The sequence below is a fragment of the Ctenopharyngodon idella genome, chromosome 6, assembly GCF_019924925.1.
Source record: "Ctenopharyngodon idella isolate HZGC_01 chromosome 6, HZGC01, whole genome shotgun sequence".
Lineage (NCBI taxonomy): Eukaryota > Metazoa > Chordata > Actinopteri > Cypriniformes > Xenocyprididae > Ctenopharyngodon > Ctenopharyngodon idella.
The window spans coordinates 3852398-3877104 of NC_067225.1; the positions used below are offsets into that span (position 1 = coordinate 3852398).

At 38.9% G+C, this 24707-nt stretch overlaps 1 protein-coding gene across 14 annotated transcripts in view; it reads left to right on the plus strand.

The window, feature by feature from the left end:
- Positions 1-24707, plus strand: part of ptprfa (protein tyrosine phosphatase receptor type Fa) — a 244120-nt gene that overhangs the window by 91585 nt on the left and 127828 nt on the right. For all 14 annotated transcript variants that reach the window (XM_051896608.1, XM_051896606.1, XM_051896609.1 and 11 more), the window contains 2 exons: positions 16744-16889; positions 21436-21577. In XM_051896608.1, coding sequence (XP_051752568.1) covers positions 16744-16889; positions 21436-21577 — 288 coding nt within the window. The remainder of the gene's footprint in view (positions 1-16743; positions 16890-21435; positions 21578-24707) is intronic.

Genomic DNA, 24707 nt, shown 5'->3' on the forward strand with positions numbered 1-24707 from the left:
CACAAAAACAAAACAAAAATAACTTTATTCAACAATCTCTTCTCTTCCATGTCAGTCTCCCACGCAGTTGACGTAGTGAACGTGTTTACGTCCAAACGTCAGCTCAGTATTGTGTAACTGATGACAGAATTTTCATTTTTGGGTGGACTAACCCTTTAATGTTAAAGTCAAAATAGTTTGCCTGCAGATTCTTCTTCCATGTTGTCAGGCACACTGCGCTACTCGCAAGATGCTCTCATGCATCTTTATTGGTTCAAATCCTGCAAGGGATGATTCATGAGCTATCGCCATTGAGCAGGACACTTATCCTAAGGTTACTCCAGAGGGACTGAACTTGAAATAAGCGAACAAGAAGTCACTTTGAATAAAAGCATCCATCAGATTAGTAATTAGGAGACCCCTCACCCCACACCTGAGTCTGGCCTGACCTGAGCTGAGAGACTCATTGGAGTCACGATACAAACACTCACAGCTGAACTGGCCAAAGATCCGCTTCAAACAAGATTGATTATTCAAATCAGTTTAGATTCAATTAAGAAGCGCTTTGTCTGAATGAACGCATTAGTGGCGCTCCAGTGCTAGAGGGGTTAAAAAGGTCTGTGTAACAAGATTTCACTAAATCTATTTAGATTCCAGGCTGTGTGTTTGTTTAAAGAGAGCTTAGGGGTTAGACAACAACCCATTTTTAACTGTCTTCCGTGTATTGGTGTCCGCTTTAATGACGCAGATGTGAATGGATTTTCTAGGTAAATTGTGATAGTCCTCCCATCTCCATCTCTCCCTTTCACACACATATCAATTTGAGTGCACCATATGAAGTCAAATATTGTGATATGAGGGTGAGAACGAAGCTAAAGAAAAATTCTGGAAAATTCTTTTGCTTTTAGTCAGTGATGTACGGAGCCCCGGACATGACATGCAGGAAAAAAATAGTAGGCTAAATCGTGCACATGATTTACTATTTCATTCCCTTGATTTATAAATCATGCTCATGACTTAGTAAATCAAGGGAACGAATTAGTAAATCGTGCGCACGATTTAGTAAATTGAGGGAATGAAATAGTAAATCGTGCGCACGATTAAATTTTTTTTCTTGCATGTCATGTGCGGGGCTCCGTAGTGATGTGATACTCTTTTTTTGTGAGAGTGACACAAAAAAAGTTTTTTTTTTTTTTTTTTTTTTCAAATGTACTCTTTGTATTTATGTTGGACTTATAAGGTTTTGAAAAATGTTATGCCATTTTTAAGAAAAGTTTTAATTTCATGACTCGTGTCGTAACCATCAGGTGAAAAATAATTCAATTTTCAGGGTAAACAGTACATACTATATCATGAATTATTAATTTATACATTTTTAGGGAGCTACACCACATGACATTTCATTTAAAAAATAAATTAGAAAAAAAATCTGAAATCAAATACTTAATAAATATTTATTGTATGTATAAATTGCATTATATGTATTTATTGGTATACCATGTGACAATTTTAAGTCATTGAATAAAAATATGGTTTTGTGATGAAAAAAGTAAAAAATCAACATGAATGCAAATATTGTATTTCTAAGAACTTGAAACCTGCGTCTTAAACTAGATGTTTAAAAATATCTATATATTTTTCCTTTTCATTGTGGCCATCCTTCTTAGCCATTGAAGTCTTTAAGTGTGCAGAATATACTCTAGAATAGAAAGTAATCCGAGGAGCTTGACTGTGTTGAATGGGAGTTTATTGTATGTTATAAGCAGGTAGATACAGTGACTGTAGACTGAACAGACAGACTGTATCTGTTACAGCACTTGTAGAGCTCAGCTTTGCTGTCCTAATGGATAAGAGTGTTTCTGTCAATAGAAGGATGAGAACATCTACACAAACACAGCAGGAGACACTGACTGAGTCAGTCTTAAAATCCATCGGCAGTAACACTGCACATCCTGGAGGCCAGAAGTACAACTGTGTGCCACAGCAAGCCTTTTTGAAGAGAGAGAGAGGTAGTGTTCAAATTGAAGACCCCATTAGAGTTAAGGGAGCTAAAATACACAAGATGATCAGTCTGCATTAATGCACCACAAGAATTATTGCCCTATGGTGTGATGTTGCAAAAGGCTTTATCGAAGGTGACACGGCAAATGATGGTCATCATCTGATAAAGGTACAATTTTATTTATGAGTGTTCATAAATTGCTGAAAATTGAATAACTGTAATTATCTCTGTATTCACCTTTGTTCTGCTGATCAGTCTCATTACAAAATACTGGTAGAGATGTCAAAAGTACCTGTATGTTCAAACCAAGTCAATACTAAAACAATAAAAAATGTTACAATACAGTATCAGTAGTACACAGTACAGACTCCGATATACGAGTGTCACCGCATACTAAATATATGCCAGTGATGACAAAAAATATTGGTGTTCATTCTTTGTGATAATTATAGTCCAGAAAGGGAAAAAAGTTTTGCTTCCTGATAATAATTTGATAATAATTATATCAATATTGACAGTCATATCTAACTTGTTTTATATTATTATTGTTTTATAACTTTTAAGTATTCATAAAATACTCATTTTAAATGCTTCTTAATACTTATTAATTTTTAAAATAGTATTTTTTAATTTTAAAAAATATTTAATTTTTTAATATTTAAAAAATACTTTTTATAACTATAATTATTATACATTTATATCAATAACTTTTTTTAAATATTATTATTTGTATTAATATAGTGTAGTTTTCAAAATGGTGTCAAGAAATGTTATATTAACAGACTGCTGTTTTGGTACAACCCTACAAGAACACTGGAGAGATGAATATGGTATACAGCATGTGTGTATATACTCTCTGACACTTATTTTCAGTGCAGTGTCTCTGGACTCCTGATCGCTTTCACGCTCAACTATGTCTGAGCTTGAAAGCCTGAGTGTGATTTTCCTCCCCTCTGTCCTCTCTACCTGTTCACTGAGCGCACACCCACCCACACACACTGACCCAGGAACATACAGTTCTGACAGACACACGCATATTCATGTAAGAGATCGACAGAGTATATAGGTGCATTAAAAATGGATTTATAAGAGTAGAGGTGATAATTATATTTTTGTCATATTATACCAAAAAAGAAATGACAGACCATGAGGAGTTGCAGAGAATTTTCCACAAGCTCATTTGGATTTTTCCTTTCTGTCCAGATCTTGTGGTGCATGAATGCACACTGATCAGCTTGTGTACTTAACCAACACTAAATAAACCTGTAAATGAAGGTAACCAAAGAGACACTGTAAACACAGAGACTGTTTCCAGGATATGAGTCTGTGTGAACTTGACTTCATACATCCAATAAAATTCACTAGACGAATAAATGACAAAAAAATCCCAAATTCAGTATCTCAGAAAATTAGAATATTGTGAAAAGGTTCAACTTTGAAGACACCTGGTGCCACACTCTAATCAGCTAATTAACTCAAAACACCTGCAAAGGCCTTTAAATGGTCTCTCAGTCTAGTTCTGTAGGCTACACAATCATGGGGAAGACTGCTGACTTGACAGTTGTCCAAAAGACGACCATTGACACCTTGCACAAGGAGGGCAAGACACAGAAGGTCATTGCAAAAGAGGCTGGCTGTTCACAGAGCTCTGTGTCCAAGCACATAAATAGAGAGGCGAAGGGAAGGAAAAGATGTGGTAGAAAAAAGTGTACAAGCAATAGGGATAACCGCACCCTGGAGAGGATTGTGAAACAAAACCCATTCAAAAATGTGGGGGAGATTCACAAAGAGTGGACTGCAGCTGGAGTCAGTGCTTCAAGAACCACTACGCACAGACGTATGCAAGACATGGGTTTCAGCTGTCGTGTCAAGCCACTCTTGAACAACAGACAGCGTCAGAAGCGTCTCGCCTGGGCTAAAGACAAAAAGGACTGGACTGCTGCTGAGTGGTCCAAAGTTATGTTCTCTGATGAAAGTAAATTTTGCATTTCCTTTGGAAATCAAGGTCCCAGAGTCTGGAGGAAGAGAGGAGAGGCACACAATCCACATTGCTTGAGGTCCAGTGTAAAGTTTCCACGGTCAGTGATGGTTTGGGGTGCCATGTCATCTGCTGGTGTTGGTCCACTGTGTTTTCTGAGGTCCAAGGTCAACGTAGCCGTATACCAGGAAGTTTTAGAGCACTTCATGCTTCCTGCTGCTGACCAACTTTATGGAGATGCAGATTTCATTTTCCAACAGGACTTGGCACCTGCACACAGTGCCAAAGCTACCAGTACCTGGTTTAAGGACCATGGTATCCCTGTTCTTAATTGGCCAGCAAACTCACCTGACCTTAACCCCATAGAAAATCTATGGGGTATTGTGAAGAGGAAGATGCGATATGCCAGACCCAACAATGCAGAAGAGCTGAAGGCCACTATCAGAGCAACCTGGGCTCTAATAACACCTGAGCAGTGCCACAGACTGATCGACTCCATGCCACGCCGCATTGCTGCAGTAATTCAGGCAAAAGGAGCCCCAACTAAGTAATGAGTGCTGTACATGCTCATACTTTTCATGTTCATACTTTTCAGTTGGCCAAGATTTCTAAAAATACTTTCTTTGTATTGGTCATTAGTAATATTCTAATTTTCTGAGATACTGAATTTGGGATTTTCCTTAGTTGTCAGTTATAATCATCAAAATTAAAAGAAATAAACATTTGAAATATATCAGTCTGTGTGTAATGAATGAATATAATATACAAGTTTCACTTTTTGAATGGAATTAGTGAAATAAATCAACTTTTTGATGATATTCTAATCATATGACCAGCACCTGTAGACTCAAGTGTCTCAAGTAACTCAAGTGTCCATATACATTTGAGAGAGCACTGTACAATGTATACTGTTCACTATTATTTTTAAAATAGTGCATGAGACTGTGCAGTATGCAATGACACATGCATCATGTGAGGTCATGTGTTGCATTATTTGGCATTTGTATTCCAATTTTGTGTAAAATGTCTTTTTAACTTTTAAAGCACAATTCTGGGATGTATTATCTCATGCATTGCACTTTGGTTGCATACTTTCAACCAACCTTTGCATACATATTTGCATATTGTGTACAATATCCTGTACAAATTACATACTTCAGTTCTAGAATTACAAATGTATTTATCCTACTAATAAAATGATTTGTTTAGTATCCTGAGCTAAATGAATGATCTGTTACCCAGGGGCCTGTTTCATGAACATTTGAGTCCATTTTATGAGCTTTTTGCTCTCCACATTGTTATCATTCAAGAGAAAAATGAATAGTGCAGTGCTGTGGAAGAGTATCTTCCTTTCCACAGCCATTTTAAAAATTTGTGCACTTCTGCTGCTGATGAAACCTCTGCGGCCCTATCTTTGTGTTTGTGTGTGTGATTCCTCTCGATGTGCATGACTGATCCGGTGTTGCTGCACCGTTAATGAGAGCTTTTCAATCCAAAAGCAGTGACTTTGTTTGAAACTTTTGTCGTTTGTCATTGTAAAATGCAGCTCCCCTCCACTCACACAGCATTTGACTATCTGGCTGTCTGCCTAGGTACCATTAAACCCTGGTTATCTGAGCCCAAATGAGAGAAAGGTCCTGTAGGACAAGAGCAGGGTGTTGAATGACAATGACACTGCTGCCATGATTGACTCTGTGTGTGTGTGTGTGTGTGTGTGTGTGTGTGTGTGTGTGTGTGGGCTTCTCGGTCTCTATTCCATCATGACATTTTATCCCTACTGCCTGTATACTGCTTCTAGCAGTGTTTACGGCACTGTATCCTAAATCACAGCCAATGGTCCGACATAGACTTCATTACATACAGCACTGCAGTTTTAGGAAGCAAGTTTATGGTTACAGTGGCTTTAAAAAATATTCAGTTTTGCATTTTTAGTGGAGATTGTGAATTTTAATTTGAGCTAATAATCACCTAGCAACCATCCAAAATATCATAGCAACTAGGTTATATTGAATGTTTTGTCACGATACAATCTGACATCGGTACTCTTAGCCATAGATAGCCATGGATAACTCAAAAACATTCAAAGATTTGATAAAGATTTGATTTGATTCAGGGCTTGTAATCGATAAATCAATACTGCAATAGTATGTGCCTGTTTTACACTACCGGTTACATTTTATTAACTCACAAATGTGACCAAAATATAACATAAGCATTTAATTGAACTCTTTGTAATTTGCAAATCCTGCAAATCCTGCCAAAATCTGCCAGTCTTCTGTGCTCTCTAAAATTTGCAAATCTAGTATTCTTATTAGGTCATATGCGACAAAATGAGGTACTCCATATATACACACACACACACACACACACACACATATATATATATATATATATATATATATATAGGGATTTTCCCTATATAGAACATTTTCCCACCGGTTAATCGACATGTGACAACACCGGTAATACCGGTGTCACCGGGGGGCGGGGCCTCTACCTCTCTCTTTTTTTTTTTTTAAACAGCTTATGGGGCCGTTCACATATCACGTCTAAAAACACGTGGAAAGCGCGCCACGTCGCTTTATCCTTGTTTCCAAAGTGCTTGCCCTCCCATGGCGTCTGTCATTGCTATGCAACCATGAACTGCGCTCTTCGCGACGAGGAATGTTTTTGACATGAAAAATAAAAAAACCCGCCCTGTACAGCTATGATCAGCTGTTCGGCTGAGCTTTCAATGTTTTGTAACGGAAAAGCCAACTTTCACTTTCAAATTAATGGCAATTGCTTGAATGGTGGGTTACTCTTACTGAAAAACACTCGACAAAACGGACATTTTGGCATAATTTGTGTGTGTTATGGTTCGTTAAGGGCAGAAGAGAACTCCATACTGGTGCGCGCGGTGTGTGTGTGTGTGTGTGTGTGTCACATAGGCAGGACATTCACAGACAGTGCGTTCTCTTTTGCCTTGTCGCGCTTGAATGGTTTAAAAGCATTAGCATGAATAAGAGCTTGATCATATAACGCAGAAAACGGATACTACGTTAATTGCATTAAATGCAAATATTTTTAACGCGTTAAAGTGAAAAAAAAAAATTAACCTCGGTGCCGTGGTGGGCAAGTGATTGAACACCGGTAACACCGACTACCGTAGCAAGCCTAATATATTTATATATATATATATATATATATATATATATATATATAATTGCCAAAAGTTTTGGGACGCCTGCCTTTATTTGCACATGAACTTTAATGACATCCCATTCTTAATCCGTAGGGTTTAATATGGTGTTGGCCCACCCTTTGCAGCCATAACAGCCTCAACTCTTCTGGGAAGGCTTTCCACAAGGTGTAGGAGTGTGTTTATGGGAATTTTTGACCATTCTTCTAGAAGTGCATTTGTGAGGTCAGGCTCTAATTCATCCCAAAGGTGTTCTATCGGGTTGAGGTCAGGACTCTGTGCAGGCCAGTCCCAAACTCACTCATCCATGTCTTTACGGACCTTGCTTTGTGCACTGGTGCGCAGTCATGTTGGAACAGGAAGGGACCATCCCCAAACTGTTCCCACAAAGTTGGGAGCATGAAATTGTCCAAAATGTCTTGGTATGCTGAAGCATTAAGAGTTCCTTTCACTGGAACTAAGGGTCCAAGCCCAAACCCTGAAAAACACCATAATCCCCCCTCCACCAAACTTTACACTTGGCACAATGCAGTCAGGCAAGTACCGTTCTCCTGGCAACCACCAAACCCAGACTCGTCCATCAGATTGCCAGACAGAGAAGCATGATTCGTCACTCCAGAGAACACGTCTCCACTGCTCTAGAGTCCAGTGGCGGCGTGCTTTACACCACTGCATCTGACGCTTTGCATTGCACTTGGTGATGTAAGGCTTGGATGCAGCTGCTCGGCCATGGAAACCCATTCCATGAAGCTCTCTACACACTGTTCTTGAGCTAATCTGAAGGCTACACAAAGTTTGGAGGTCTGTAGCTATTGACTCTGCAGAAAGTTGGTGACTTCTGCGCACTGTGTGCCTCAGCATGCACTGACCCCGCTCTGTGATTTTATGTGGCCTACCACTTCGTGGCTGAGTTACTGTTGTTCCCAATTGCTTCCACTTTGTTATGATACCACTAACAGTTGATCGTAGAATATTTAGCAGTGAGGAAATTTCATGAATGGACTTATTGCACAGGTGGCAACCTATCATGGTACCACGCTTGAATTCACTGAGCTCCTGAAAGCGACCCATTCTTTCACAAATTTTTGTAGGAGCAGTCTGCATGCCTAGGTCCCTGATTTTATACACCTGTGGCCATGGAAGTGATTGGAACACCTGAATTCAGTGATTTGGAGGGGTGTCCCAATACTTTTGGCAATATAGTGTGTGTGTGTGTATATATATATATATATATATATATATGTATACAGGCAGGTAGGACATTGTATCATTGCATTCAGGATGTGAAGAGAGTTTCAACTAGAATAGCAAAAAGTGTTTATGAAAAAAATTGCTGATGCCCTACCTTTTAAAACGGTTTATTTCACAGATTTATTTTTAATTCATTTTGAAATTATTTATTTCTAATTTATTAAATATTAAGTAAAATATAGAGGGCACCCTGCTCTCTAAGATATCGGCATCAGCCATAAAAAAATCGAGCGCTAATATCGATGTATCATTATACCCCTACTAGCAACCTCTATAGCATCGTGGTCTCAACGATTGCAGGGGCAAGATGTAAAAATCTAGTTTCTGTAATTTTCTGCATGTTCAGAAGGTTTTCTCTGTCTTTTGGTGCACACAAAGATGTTTTATCCCAAATTCGGCACTTTGAAAGCATGCAAAGCGTGGTTAAAAGCTCTCACGGGAAGAGGACGCACATCTAAGAGGCAACCTGCTTTGATTTAGTCATCATTCATTTAGTCTCAGTAAAATAAAGAAATAGAAATAGAAAAGATCTTTGGGATTTGGTTGCTTTGAGACAGTAATGTGTACTTTATTTTATTTGAACTTCAGTGACAAACTTTAAATCCATTTATAGCAAACTTTCCTCATATGATTAGTTCCTGAAATCAGACTACCAAGACCCAATTGTTCAATTTCTTTTAAATAACTCCTGCTGTCTTGAAAGGCAATTAAATTGTCATCAGAAAGCTCATTTTCTGATTCATACTTCTCAGAGCGATGAACGAGTTTATTAGTCGTGCCAGAGCCTCAAACGTGAGACGGTGTGCTGATTGCGGCCGTATAATCAGTTTCAGAGTTTCTCTGCTCATGTAGGCGTTTCACTCACCATTTATTGAACGATCTTTACAATGATCGCACAAGGCCGCACAAAACCACCCCCGCTAACTCACCTCAATGATAGAGAGAGAGAGAGAGAGAGAGAGAGGAATTGGTCATGGTGTTGATAATGGGGGCACCATTCTCCCTCTCTATTGCTATTTAGACAGAGCCATTACTGTAATGCACCACCCAATGGGGAATAAAAGAGAAGCAATTTCTTTTTCTTTATCTCACTCCTCTCCTCTCTTCTCCTGAATAATAAAAAGGACAGGCATTCAAGCTGGAGTCTCACTAACTCGGTTTGAGAGTTTAGTGTCCTTCTCACCTTACTACTGCCAAAACAACTTGTAAATTAGATTATAAGGCTTTTTTATAAATGCTGGCTTTCACTTTAAAGACCAGCTTGACCAACTGGATCATTCAGGGCAAATGCTCAACCCAAAATCAAAATGGACCCTCTTTGCTTTCTTAATGCATGTTCCTAAAATTATTTTTCAAAGTTGTAGATAAAACAAACATTATTGGAGTACGTTTTACAAGAAAATACTATTTCAGTCTTTCTACTGCAGAACTTCACTTTTAAATAAATGTGCAATGGACCATTTCTTTGTAATTATTTGTAAAAATTTACTAGCGATTTCTGAGTGAAAATGGTTAATCCTACAACATTTTTTTCAGTGTAGTCTTATACTGAAAGATTTATCCTTGCACTATTTAAAAAAATAACCTGTTTAGTGTAAGCTGTGACCACTGGAAACACAGGAGTTTATGTTGACTTGTATGTTCTTCCTATTACACAGTTTTATGAACAGTAACAGTAAAAAGAGTTCATCTTGTCTGAACAAACATGTCGTCTAGGTGTTGAGCATTTTAACACGTCCTCTGTTCAGATTCTTTTTCGCAGACATGAAGAGAGAGCGCAACTGGAGGTAAGCCATGCATCCATAATTAATGAGAATAAATGGCTGGGCTGCTGTGTCTTGATCGATGTTGAGATGCTTGATGTTTAGGGACAGAGGGCAGGAGGCTGACTTCCTGGATGCTGTCAGTTTATTTCACTTCATGCAGGTTCCATACGGGCAGATCTGTAAGGGAGGTGGAGTGCTTATCGGCATTATGCTGTGTAACAGGAAATTTATCTGATTCTTGGTCTGCTGTTATTGTGTATTTTGTGTTTTGCCTTGCTGTCAGATCTTGTGGGCTGTCAGATGGAGAAATCGCAGCTCTTAAATTAGCACCTAATATTAAGTTGCAAACAGTGTTTCTCACAACTGATCCTGCCTGACATGCAGAATAAACACAAGAACCACGGCACGGCTGATCATCTGGTTTCAGAGCTGTTGATGCTTATTAATCCTGTGATCTGTCAGCGGGCAGATTAACGCTGTCCTCCCTCCAGGCGAGGGGATTTGGGTGGCATGTTTGTGGTCGGCTGCTTGGCCTGTGCACTGCAAACATGCAGGCCTGTTATACATACTTAACATACATTCTTAGATGATTCTTAAAGGTTAGTACACCCCAAAATGAAAATTCTGACATTAATTACTCACCCTCATGTTGTTCCAAACCCGTAAGACTTTCGTTCATCTTTGGAACGCATATGAAGATCTTTTTAATGAAATCTGAGAGCTTTCTGTCCCTCCATAGACAGCTAACCCAACTGGAAATTTGACGCTTCAAAAAGTTCATAAAGAGATTGGAAAACTAATCCATATGAATTGAGTGGTTTAGTCCAAATTTTCTGAAGAGACTCGATCGCTTTTTGCGATTGAAATTCTGCTTATGTTCATTGATCAATGTTTATATCTGAGTAAAAGCCTAAATTAAATCGGTAACACTTCACAATAAGGTTTTATTAGGTAACATTAGTTAACTAATTTAGTTAGTTCTACTAAAGCATTTATTAAACCTCTCGCACCCCTCCCTTTCGAAGAAGCTACGGTGGCCGTCTGGCCGACACAACACAAAGATGTTGTCATCTGAAACAGCAGACAGTAGCCTGTGTGAAGCAATGAGGTTTCTTCTTACTTCTAACAAAGAACGGTCTTTGCTTCTAATAAACCAGACGACTACTACTACTACTACTACTACTACTTTGTGCGTATTCAAAGTAGTGACGATGCAAGCTGCCTCTAAAAACACGAACGATTTAGAAGAAGAACAACACAGTGACTAAACGCGCTCTGTAGAGTGTTTGTCTGTTTAGGGCTGCTTTTTAAACATTCTGGCGCATAATGGCGACTTGACATTGAGGGGGGACCCGCGGTGTATGAGATAAAAATGGCTCATTCTAAGGTAATAAAAACATAACGGTTCATTACACAAGGTCTTTATGCACCACTGAAAACATAGTTATGTATATTATATTGCATTTCTGACAATAGATCCTCCCAAATTTTATACATTACACCTTTAATTTTAACATTTACTCGTACATTATTAAAATCAAACGTTGTATTTGTTAACATTAGTTAATGCACTGTGGACTAACATGAACTAAGAATGAACGACTGTATTTTTATTAACTAACATTAACAAAGATTAATAAATACTGTAACAAATGTTATTGTTCATTGCTCATTGTTAGTTCATGTTAGTTAATACATTAACTAATGTTAACAAATGAGACCTTATTGTAACGTGTTACCATTAAATCTGCTAATCATAAAAAGCGATAGAGTCTCTTCAGAAAATTTGGACTAAACCGTTCAATTCATATGAATTAGTTTTCCGATCTCTTTATGAACTTTTTGAAGCGTCAATGTTCCAATTGCATTGGCTGTCTATGGAGGGACAGAAAGCTCTCAGATTTCATCAAAAAGATCTTCTTTTGCATTCCGAAGATGAACGAAAGTCTTACAGGTTTGGAACGACATGAGGGTGAGTAATGACATAATTTTCATTTTTGGATGAACTAACCCTTTAAATTAGCGAAATTTTAGCTACTTGAAAAATGAAACGTGTTTCAGCTATGCCATCAGATTCTGAAATAAATATAAAACATCCAATTATGCTCTGTTGATTTATGCCACTGTGTGTGTGATAAGTGGAGAAAAATTTGAATTAGACTTGGACTTAAGGCCCATTCACACCAAAAAATGAAAACTATAAGGATAACTATAAGGATATCTATATTAGCGTTTACATCAGTGGATGATACCGTTCTTCTGATTGGCTGTCATTGTTTTTATCATTCATCAGTGTAATGATGGGTCAACAGAATGGGGATCCATTTGCAGCTTTTATTAAGAATAGTATACACACAGGTAAGCGCAGAGGCAGAGACGTAAACGGGGACAGGCAATGGTCGAGGCAGGCGGCAGACAGACGGTATCAGGAAGCAGGCAGAGATCAGGGCAGGCGGCAAACAAACACAGTCCAGTAAGCAGGCAAGGATCAAGGCAGGCAGCAGAGAATCACAAGAGGTAAACAGTCCAAACGGCAACAGTATAACAATCCACAGAAAACGCTTAGAACTGATCACCGGGGCAAATCAAGACTTCGCCGTGAGTGCGTGTGTGTGTGTGGCTTAAATAGTGTGGGTGTGATGGGGTGCAGGTGTGTGCGTAATCAGTCCCAGGAATGAGGGCCTATGGGAAACGTAGTCCGAATGGGAAATGGAGTCCAGGAACTGACAGGAACAGACTGTGATCGTGACAATCAGCTGGAAAAAAGATTTTCTGAAAGTGATTCTAATGATATTATACCTCTGTGACGTTATCTTTATAGTTGTGGTGTGGACTATGCTGCTGCTTTTCATTTAGAATGATTTTAAGAACTATATCTTTATCTTTAAAGTTATAGTTGTCGTTCTCTGTGTAAACAGGCCTTTAATCTTGAAAATTAATGACATTTCTGATCTTCAGACTGTCACCATGCTGCTCTCCTGTCATTAGTCATTTCTATCTTAAACTAAAATTTCATGGATAAACTCAGTTCTCTGTATTGTATTTTTATATACAAAAATCCACATAAAATTAAAATATATGTTTTTTTTTATATTGTTATAAAATTGTATATTTTTAAATAAATATATTATATTTTTATTTTTTATTTCATTTTGTTTTTATTCTCAGGATAAAGTACTGTAATTATAAAGGTTAGATTTTTCTCAGTTTTGCACTCTTTGTTTTATACGTTATACGACATTGAAATGAAGAGAAAAATTATAGAGAATCGGGATGAAAAATTCATCATTTCGTTGATTTTTAGTGTAGCAGTACCCAAAGGAGGCGAAAGCTACTTTCAAATATCTGCCATTAAATCAAATCTATTATTATTCAGGTAGGTAACTATACATTTAACAGTTTAACTAACTGTAACTTGCTTAGCAAGATTGTTTTATTGTTGCACCCTGACAGTAATTAAGCTGAAATAAAAAACTGTCCATAGAAGATATTTAGGCCAGTGCTTGCTATATGTTGCACACTTTGTGACATAGTTGAGAATGCAACTTGTATTTGTGTTGCATTATAAATTGTTGTTTGAAGCATTTGGAAGTCACTGCAAATCATGCTTGTGTACCTTGAAGTGTTGCATTGACATGCTGTACTTGCATACAGTATGTTTAGGGCCTTAAGGGGTTAAGCAGGTTCAGTGTCAGAAAACATTTCTTGCAAAGAGGCTAATGTGGTCTCTGCTGTCTCTGCTGCTTTGATCCAGTTGCATTAGGTTTTGTCCATATACAAATATGTATGCTGGTGTTTTTTGAGTCTTTTTTAAGCCCTATTTTAAGCATTTTATGATTAAATCATGAGACTGTAATGATGTATTAATACAGCAACAGACCAAAGCTTCTGTTGTCATGACTAGAAATGTCTTGCATCATGCATGAGCTTTTTGTTTTTTTGTTTTATAATCATGCATGAACTCCTGTTTACATGAGATTTTTCTTCATAGTTGTTTCTTCAGATAAATTGTCTAGTTGAAAAGTTCATGCAAATTTAGGTTACAGTCCATAATGGAGAAAATAGGGAAAGATGGGATTAAGCTGGGATGCTGGGATGGAAGTAGTGTTGTTTATACACCAATGATCGGCAGATTACATGAAAAGAAACCTCAGTGTCCTGTGTTTTGGTAAGGCAGAGTGAGGGCAGAAACCTTGGGAGCCAGATTGCTTTGCACTGCCTCAAGAACACACATGAAAGTCAACACAGTAAATATTGCAGGAGGCCAGCATGCTAGCAGGCACAGAGAGCCTTGTGTGACTGTGAATCTGTGATGCCTGTCTTGTGTGACACGCATCCAGGGTCGGAGGTCATCAGGCAGGATGACTGTCTGATAAATCAGTCATGAGATGAAGTTTGACCTCAGGTGTTTCAGGGGAGTCTGATGTTTATACCGAATCAATCATCTTGAGGTGTGAATAAGACTGTGTTTCGTTTGTAAGTCATCACGCTCCATCAGTGTAAGTATGTGTGTGTGTGTGCGTCCACAGAAGTTATATATATATATATATATATATATATATATATATATGTGTATATGGTCATGGACGGCCAAGGCTCATTGATGCACGTGGGGAGCGAAGGCTGGCCCGTGTGGTCCGATCCAACAGACAAGCCACTGTAGCTCAAATTGCTCAAGAAGTTAATGATGGTTCTGATAGAAAGGTGTCAGAATACACAGTGCATCGCAGTTTGTTGCGTATGGGGCTGCATAGCCGCAGACCAGTCAGGGTGCCCATGCTGACCCCTGTCCACTGTGGAAAGCGCCAACAGTGGACACATGAGCATCAGAACTGGACCACGGAGCAATGGAAGAAAGTGGCCTGGTCTGATGAATCATGTTTTCTTTTACATCATGTGGATGGCCTGGTGCATGAGTGTTGTTTACCTGGGAACATATGGCACCAGGATGCACTATGGGAAGAAGGCAAGCTGGCGGAGGCAGTGTGATGCTTTGGGCAATGTTCTGCTGGGAAACCTTGGGTCCTGCCATCCATGTGGATGTTACTCTGACACATACCACCTACTTAAGCATTGTTGCAGACCATGTACACCCTTTCATGGAAACAGTATTCCCTGGTGGCTGTAGAATCTTTCAGCAGGATAATATGCCCTGCCACAAAGCAAAAATGGTTTAGGAATGGTTTGAGGAGCACAGCAACGAGTTTGATGTGTTGACTTGGCCTCCAAATTCCCCAGATCTCAGTCCAATCGAGCATCTGTGGGATATGCTGAACAAACAAGTCCGATCCATGGAGGTCCCACCTCACAACTTACAGGACTTAAAGGATCTGCTGCTAACATCTTGGTGCCAGATACTACAGCACTCCTTGAGGGGTCTAGTGGAGTCCTTGCCTCGACGGGTCAGGGCTGTTTTGACAGCAAATTGGGACTAACACAATATTAGGAAGTTAGTCATAATGTTATGCCTGATCGGTGTGTGTGTGTGTGTGTGTGTGATTCATATATATATATATATATATATATATATATATTTCCTATATAATGGATGGATGGATGGATGGATGTGAAATTTTTTGCTCAAAGGACCTTGAACTCTGCATTTGTTTGGTGTGCGGATTCCCCTTTTCTACTTATTTTGGATTTGGAAAGTTGCCATAAACCTCATGTGAAATCATAGAATCTGTTGGCAGGCTACTTTCTGAACATGTTGCATCAGACGAGGGTGACCATAATGACATCAATTCTGCTGACATCAGTGCCATGAAGCGAGAGACAGCGAGAGAATTAGAGAAAGAGAAAATGACAAGGTCCCCTGGTCAGAAACTGGTACCAAGACACTTCCTGCCATTGAAAAGATGAAGACATTGAGGGCGGCAGTTTGCATTATGCATCTGTAGCCAGAGACAGAGGTAAACAAAGCAGGCAGCACACGTTATGATATATCTGTTGTTCCCTGCGGTGCGCTGGATGGCTGGAATCCTTAATTACGTTGCCGTCAGCTCTCTGCTCCTCTACAGGCACGCTTTCATGGGGGGATGGCAGTGGACGGGGAGCTCAATTTGTTTGGGTTGCCATGGCTCGTATTCTGTCAGAGCATTTAATTATGCTTTTGATACATCCTCAGAGATGAAGCTCTCATGGCTTATAAACAGTTTATTGTTATCTCATGTACAGCCAAGCAGGGAGCTTAGGCAATAGGGGAAATAGAATTCCCTCATATTGCCCATATATATTGTTTTTCACCATGAGGGACGTGACCCAGTGCACATGGAGGAACATTACTTGTACTGTCCTGGAGGTCTAGCTCAAGGCAGGGTTTAGACACTGCTAAAAGATCTGCTTTTGTTCCAATGCTTCCAGCAAGGACAGCTTTATTGCTCAGTGATTGCTCCTTCATAGCTCAGGAGACTTAAAGGAATAGATCACCCAAGAATGTCATTCCAAACACATACTATTTGTGACACACAGTGTTATTTTAGTCTCATTGAGATTTGGTATCTTGGCAAAACTGAGTTTATCTAATTGCTGACTAGGACAGTAAATTGGCATTTTATTTTAATGTTTCTCTCTCTTTCTCTCGCAGGCATGCCCAGTTTCATTAAGACTCCTGAAGATCAGACAGGGATTTCAGGAGGGGTGGCGTCCTTTGTGTGCCAGGCGGTTGGGGAGCCCAAACCACGAATCACCTGGATGAAGAAGGGCAAGAAAGTCAGCTCACAGCGCTTTGAGGTGGGTTTGAAATAATGAGATGTGCTTTGTTTGTGCCTGTGCTCTGATCAGATGTGATGTTGAGCATCATATGGGAAATCTACCTGCTTTCTGCCAGCTGTACTTTTACCAGTACATTAAATCAGATGCAACAAAGGTCTTACCATTTTTTCTCACCAGTGGCTTCAAGGCATCCCATATTATACAGCAGCACTCTTTGATTAAGATCATGTGTGAGAGGTTTTCAGCTTTTATCATGACCTGCTCTGGGCTCTGGAGTACAACAGGGAAGTGTTGAGTGTTTCTTTAAGTTCATACAGCAGTGCTGATACTGTATCTGTACAGCAGATATTATGACCGACACAAGTGTCACATAGATATAATGTGCAGTGAGAGCTCAAATTATGTAAGTAGTCTGCAAGTACTGCAGGGTTGATCCCAGGTTCTTAATTAGACAGCAAGGCCAAAAATGCTGACGACAAAAAAGAGAAATGCAGCACTTCTTTTTGGACTGGAAAATTAAAGGTGCTGTATGAGAGAGATTAAATTCTGCCAAACGTATCTACTCAGTTAAACTGCCCCCATTAATTCAACCACTCTCAAAAACCTGTCTTCCAAAACATGTCAGAAAACTCACACACAATGATTAGTTTTCTCATTGGCTAAGAAAGTGTGGGCTCTTTCTTTCCTATTTCACGAATACTGTAAGACAGGACATCTATGTTAGTGACATTTGTCAGATGTCGTAGACATTTTATGTGTTATTCGAAACATATAGTTTACATCAACTTGAATAATTGGAATTGTAAATTAATTTTAAAAACATGGTAAATTACACTACTCTTAAAAAGTTTTGGTATGGTAATGTTTTTTTTTTTTAAAGAAATTAATACTTTTATTCAGCAAGAATGCATTAAAGTGATCAAAAATGACAGAAAATACATTTATAATGTTACAAAAGATTTATATTTAAAATCAGTGCTGTTCTTTTGAACTTTCTATTCATCAAAAAATCCTGAAAGAAAGTGTCATGATTTCCACAAGAATATTAAGTAACACAACTGTTTTCAACATCGATAATAGTAAGAAATGTTTCTTGTGCAGCAAATCATCATATTAGAATGATTTCTGAAGGATCATGTGACACTGAAGACTGGAGTAATGATGCTGAAAATTCAGCTTTGATCACAAGAATAAATTTCATTTTAAAATATATTCAAATAGTGAACAGTTATTTAAATTGCAGTAATATTTCACAATATGGTAGTTTTTACTGTATTTTCGGTCAAATGAATTCAGCCTTGCTGAGCAGAAGAGGCTTCTTTCAAAAACATTAAAGACATTGCAGTAGAAAGATGTGATTATTTATTGTCTTGGGTTTATTTAATTTCCTTTATTGTTATTTTTGTCTTTTGCTGTTGCAGTTGAGACTGCAAACTCAGAACTAAGCTAAAATATACTTCATTTGACTATTATATACAGTTTTCAGTAGTGGTGTTTAACTATAACCATTGTCTCTGTGACCAAGACACTTACTCCAGGTGGATTGTACCTGTGATAACTGCACTGCAAAACTGATCACATCTTTATAATGCAGAGCATGTTGTATTCTGGGCCAAAACAGGCCAAAGAGAGGCTCATCTGGACCTGATGCTACTGCAGATGAGTCTATTGTGGCCTCTATTTGGCCCCAGCCAGTCAGATGTGACATTTTTGGAGGAGTGAGCAGAGGAGGTCTGACAGGTCACCCTGCTCTCCGGCCAATAGTAGAGAGCTCATCCCTCACTGTCCTGGCACTGATATAGTCTTTGCCTCAGCTGGCAGATTCAGCAGCAGTACAGTTGGCAGTACAGGTGGCACAGGTCTGATGTGTCTGCTGTGGACACTTTAGGGTGACCAGATCTTGGACGGTCATCTGTCCTGCTGGTCTGCCTAAAACATTTTCTGCCGTGGCTAATATACTATATGATTCTGTTCCAAATCCTAGTGAGCTGCCAACATAAGCAGCATTCATAATCATCTTTATTTAATGAATTCATAATAATAATTATAATGATAATTAATTGTAATTAAAGGGGTCCTTGATTATGATTTCACTTTTTTAACTTTAGTTAGTGTGTAATGTTGCTATTTGAGCATAAACAATGTCTGCAAAGTTACAAAGCTCAAAGTTCAATGCAAAGGAAGATATTTTCTTTTACAGAAATCGCTTTTTAAGGACTATAACAAATGGCTGGTAGGGACTACAATGAGCTTCTTCCTGGGTTGGTGACATCAAGAACCCCAAAATTTACATAAACCCTGCCCCCGAGAACATGCAACAAAGGGGGTGAGGCCATGTTGGGCTGCTTTAGAGAAAAGGAAGAGTGTTGTTGCCATGCCGTCATTTCATGCCGGACTGCTTCACAAACGAGGGTCAATTCAATGTTGAATTTGCACAAAAGATTAACATGACGGCACATGCTAGTCCATGAGTTGAATCAACTCCACAGCAACTACATAAATTTATCCACTAACCATTAAGAAATGACCAGTTGCATTCTAAAAGTAACTTCTTCTTGAGTCTCTCCATCATTGTCCGACTCCGGTTTGAACAATGTAAGGCTGAACACCATTACTGACAATCATCATTTTGGCTGCGTGAGATTCTCCAGCTTTGTTGTTGTTGTGCAACCGAAGCGTAAGCTGTTAAAGCCCCTCCCTTTTCTGGAAAGGGGGCCACGAGCAGCAGCTCATTTGCATTTAAAGGGACACACACAAAAACGGCGTGTTCTTGCTCACACCGAAATAGGGGCAAATTTGACAAGCTATAATAAATGATCTGAGGGGTATTTTGAGCTGAAACTTCACAGACACATTCTGGGGACACCAGAGACACCAGATATCATTATTATTAATATCATAAATATTAAGTGTATAAAAATTAAGTGCAGTGGCTGATATACTTTATAACTGTTCCAAAATCTAGTAAGCCGCCAATATAAGAAGCATGCATAACCATCTTTAATAAATAATCAGTCTTAATACTTTAATTCTAGAAAGCTCAGTATTTATGTTGTTGCTATGTTGTTGTATGCTTATTAGGGTATCACAACATGCTAACTACTGAAATCAATTATGAAGAAGTATTTGCTAGGTTTAGCCTATGTAGAATATTCTAGATCAGTCCCATTTGAGGTTTCAGTTGAGAGCAAGGCAGCTCACTATGTTTTGGAACAGAGCCATAGAGATCGCTGGCACGTGCAGCATGCAAGTGGACTAAACCATTTATTTTAACTAAGCTGAAAAAATGGCTCAGAAATAATTATAATTATGACGCCACAACAATGAGAAAATTAACAGCTCATGTTTACGCATCAGTGCCCATTCAGTATTTAGCAATTTTGCCCGTCCTGAGCAAGAAGCACTCGTCATTATATAATAATATTTTTAGAAGTCTTTACAGTAACAAAAACAAAAAAGTCAGGCAGCGTGGAAAATGATCATGACAAACTGTGTATGTTTTTGAACCTTAAATAAAATTAAAAAAGAGAAAAAAAATTATACTACAGAAGTTCTATTGTGAAAGCTCAGAAGCTTAAACTGAAGTATTTCATTTGAGGGAATGTTGCGTTTGTTTTTAACATCAGTATAGACAGCACAGGGCACCAGCAGGGGAGCTCAGGTTGATCTCAATTTGGCAGTCAACCTAAAAACAGAGAGGCTGACGGCAACGCAGGCATGAGGGCTGCCTGAGACGACCCTCCTCACACTGTCAACAGAGTTGATTGAGCGTGAACGAGACGGGGTCTGACAGCACCGGCATCTCACTTGCTTTAACTCTCTGTGTCTCATACACCCATTGCAGTGAATTTACACTGTACGTGAGCTGATCTCTTTGTATGTTTCACATCGCTTTCATATAAGAGTGAGTGAGTTTGTTACCATCTAGATTTATCACTTTTTGGAACTCAAGACATTTTGGCTGGTTATTGCTATTTCTGTCATGATTTTGATCATAAGCGCAAAGAAATAACACTAACAAAAATGACAGTTTTATCATCATTTACCAACCCCATGTTATTTCAACCCTGAATTTGTTTTTATCTTCCATGGACCACAAAATGAGAATGTTTTCATCCATGCAAGAAAAGTGGATGGTAATTTATACTGTCAAGCTTCAAAATGACAAAACTTCACCATAAAAGTAATCCATGCGACACATGCAATGTATAATACAAGTATATTATACATTATACATCTACAAGTGTATTATACAAGCCATTCATTAACTTGCAGTAAATTTATTTATTTATGCATTTATTTTTTATTTTTTAGTTTAACTATTACTGTAACTGGTATATATTCTAAGAAATATCATTTATACAGAAACAAACTGGACCTTTGGAAGAGTGTGCATATTCATGCAGATTCATACATTTAACCTTGCAATGTCATTTAGACAACTGAGTGTCAGTGTGTTTATGCATGCAGATCAGTGGACATCTCTGATTGTCTATTTGAAGAACAACATTTGATTTTTGATGCTGGAAATATCTAATATCATCTGTATGTCTGTGTGTGTCAGGTTGTAGAGTTTGATGATGGCTCAGGCTCTGTGCTACGGATCCAGCCATTACGGACACATCGAGATGAGGCCATTTATGAGTGCACAGCTACCAACAGCGTTGGAGAAATTAACACTAGCGCTAAACTTACTGTTTTAGAAGGTAAGAATACATTCTCTCCCTTTCTTTCTCTCTCTCAAACAGCATATTACTGTCCTAGCACTTCATGAAGATGTCCAACTGCAGTTATTTTATCTCAATTCATTGCATGTGTTGTGCAATTAGGAATGGTGCATATGTGAAATTAAAATAACGCTGGCTGTAGACTTGGTTCCTCTCACACTCAGTTTCACTCAGATAATTACCATTCTGAGAACATGGCAAACAGGAATTGAGCTTAAGTTAGATTCAGCAGGTGGTCTGACTGACCGGAGCTGGGGCAGGGCGGGTCATGCAAAGAGCTTTTCATGCTAGTTTCCTTTTAACTTTGAGGTTCCACATGTAATCACTGTTAGCCTTGGCAAATATTCACTTTGTTTAATGAAGTTACCCTTGCACAGTAACACAGCGGGAAGATCTGATTAAAGTCAACATCAAAACTGATGCTGTTTACTTTCTTAATACACATTCCTGCTCTTATTGCACATTATTCATCAACGCATGTTATTCCAAAGAAGAAAAACTAATAACTTGCAACCTCCAAAACAACATTCCTTTTCGTCTGATGTCACCTAGGAGATGCTCTGGAGAATGAACTTGAACTTTAGCCTCCACTTCGGGGTCAAACAGCCCCCACAATCAACTGCAAACTCGCATTCAGCTCTGATTCTGATTTGAAACACCCACTTTATACCATCCAATCTAGTTAAATAATCTGTTTCCCATGAAAATATTCCTCCATTATGGAAATAAAATATTTTTAAATGCCATTTCATGTTGACTTTGAGGAAGACAGAGAAAGAGGTAGATATGGAGAGGAAGATTATTGGCTATATATTGTGGTGGGGATTTTTTAGTGACAGTTTTTCCTGCAGGTTAAATCATTACACCAGTAGGTAGCGACAAGTGACTGAGTCAATTAATCATTTATTCATCCGATTTGTTCAAAACATAAATGAATCAAGTGACTGGCTGCATCAAAAATGGCATACTTATTATATAGTAGGCGAGCAACAGTATGTGAAGAATAGCATGTCCGAATTCACAGTACCCGGGCGACTTACTACCAGTGAGGTTCTTAGGTGTGTATCTGATAGACACTGACTATCCCATGAGGCCAGGGGAGAGAATTTGTGAGTGGCAGTGAGTGACACAACTGACGCTGGTGGGTTACATTGCAGTGACAACATAATGGATGTAGTATGTCCAGATTATAATACATGTTTTTTTTGTTGTTGTTTTTTAACAGTTGCAAAGTAATGATTTAAGCAAAAGAAATACCTACTCATGCGATTTTGGATGCAGCCACTGTCTTTATGAGTGAGTCATTTGAATCATTCACTCAACTGATTCATTCAAAACACTGGTTCCTTTAGAAATCATGAGTGAGTCATTTTATCTGATTCATTCAAAACACTCATTCATTCAGGAATGAATCAAGTGACTCTTTTTATGAGCAAGTTATTTGAATCATTCACTCAACTGATTCATTCAAAACGCTCATTCATTCAGCAATTAATCAAGTGACTCTCTTTATGAGTGAGTGTAATGAAGGGTCGGCAGAGTGGGGATCCATTTGCAGCTTTTATTAGAATAATCACCAATGCAGACAGGGGCAAGGGCAAAGACATAAACAGGGACAGGCAATGGTCAAGGCAGGCGGCAGACAAACGGTGTCGGGTCACAGGCAGAGATCAGGGCAGGCAGCAAGCAAACACAGTCCAGTACACAGGCAAGGATCAGGGCAGGCGGCAGAGAATCTCAGAGAATAAACTGTCCAACGGCAACAGAGTAAACAGTCCACAAGAAAACGCTCAGTAATGATCGCCGGGGCAAATCAAGACTTCGCGATGAGTGTGTGTGAGTGTGTGGCTTAAATAGTGTGAGTGTGATGAGGTGCAGGTGTGTGCGCAATCAGTCCCAGGAATGAGGGCCTATGGGAAACGTAGTCCGAATGGGAAACAGTCAGTATTCAGGTGATGGCTCCCTCCGGTGGTGCGGAGAAGGAGGCGCGGGAGCCACATTCGTGACAGAGAGAGTCATTGAATTGTTCATTTAACTAATTTGTTAAAAAATGCTGATTCCTTCAGGAATGACTCAAGTTATGTTCTTTATGAGTGAGTCATTGAATCATTCATTTAACTAATTTGTTCAAAAATGCTGATTCTTTCAGGAATGAGTCATTGAATCATTTACTCATCTGATTTGTTCAAAACACTGATTCATTCAGGAACAAAACACCACCTACTATGTGTTGCCAGTTAATCTTGTTTGGAACTATTTCCAATGTCAGTGCAAAAATGGACTGGCATTAATGTGTATTACATCTAAGTAACTCAATATTAACTTCTTGTTTATTGAACTGTCGCATAAAAGCAAAACTACACTGTTGGTCTGAATATGAACTGCTGTTGTTATCTGTGGTCTTGTGCCTACGACCTAATCTGGGCTGATACTCAAAACAAGCAGTCTTGTCTTGTGATATTGCTTAAATATATTTTCCCAAAAAACTCCTCAAAATGTTTCTTGTCTTCTTCTCACATGCTGACTGAGGGAAATGGTAAAAAGTTCAGCCAGACCAGGCATTTTGTTCTCAGTGGTTTGTTATTCTGCTGATGGTTATGAAGCTTATCAGTCCTCCATCTCAAAGGACTGTGAGGGGAAGCAACACACACACTCTCTTCCACAGGATTGGAACATGTGCAGCGTTCTGATAGCTGCCTCTGTTCTCGGTAAGCCTTGCTGTGGTTCCTCTGCTCAAAGCAAAGAGTTGTGTGTGTATGTGTGTTTGTGTTTAAAGATTCAAGTTCATTTCAGGGCACATTTGTGTAGATTACCTGTGCCTGCAGCTCTGATAGAGTGATTTTTCCATGCCTGGCCTTCTGACCCTGCGGTAGATTACAGCACACACACACACACACACAGATAGAGGCGATATGTGTTATGTGAGCGTGCTGTACACTTCAGCTGGATTCATGTTCAAACATGAGGAATATGGAGGTGCTGATAATACATGGTGATAAATCTCAGTCCAAACTTTGTTCTTAGACAAAGAGCCAATGTGGCTGCTTGCTTTAGTCCACGGTTACAGCTCACTGAAATTCAACATCCTCTTGCAAAGGTGGTTCTAGTC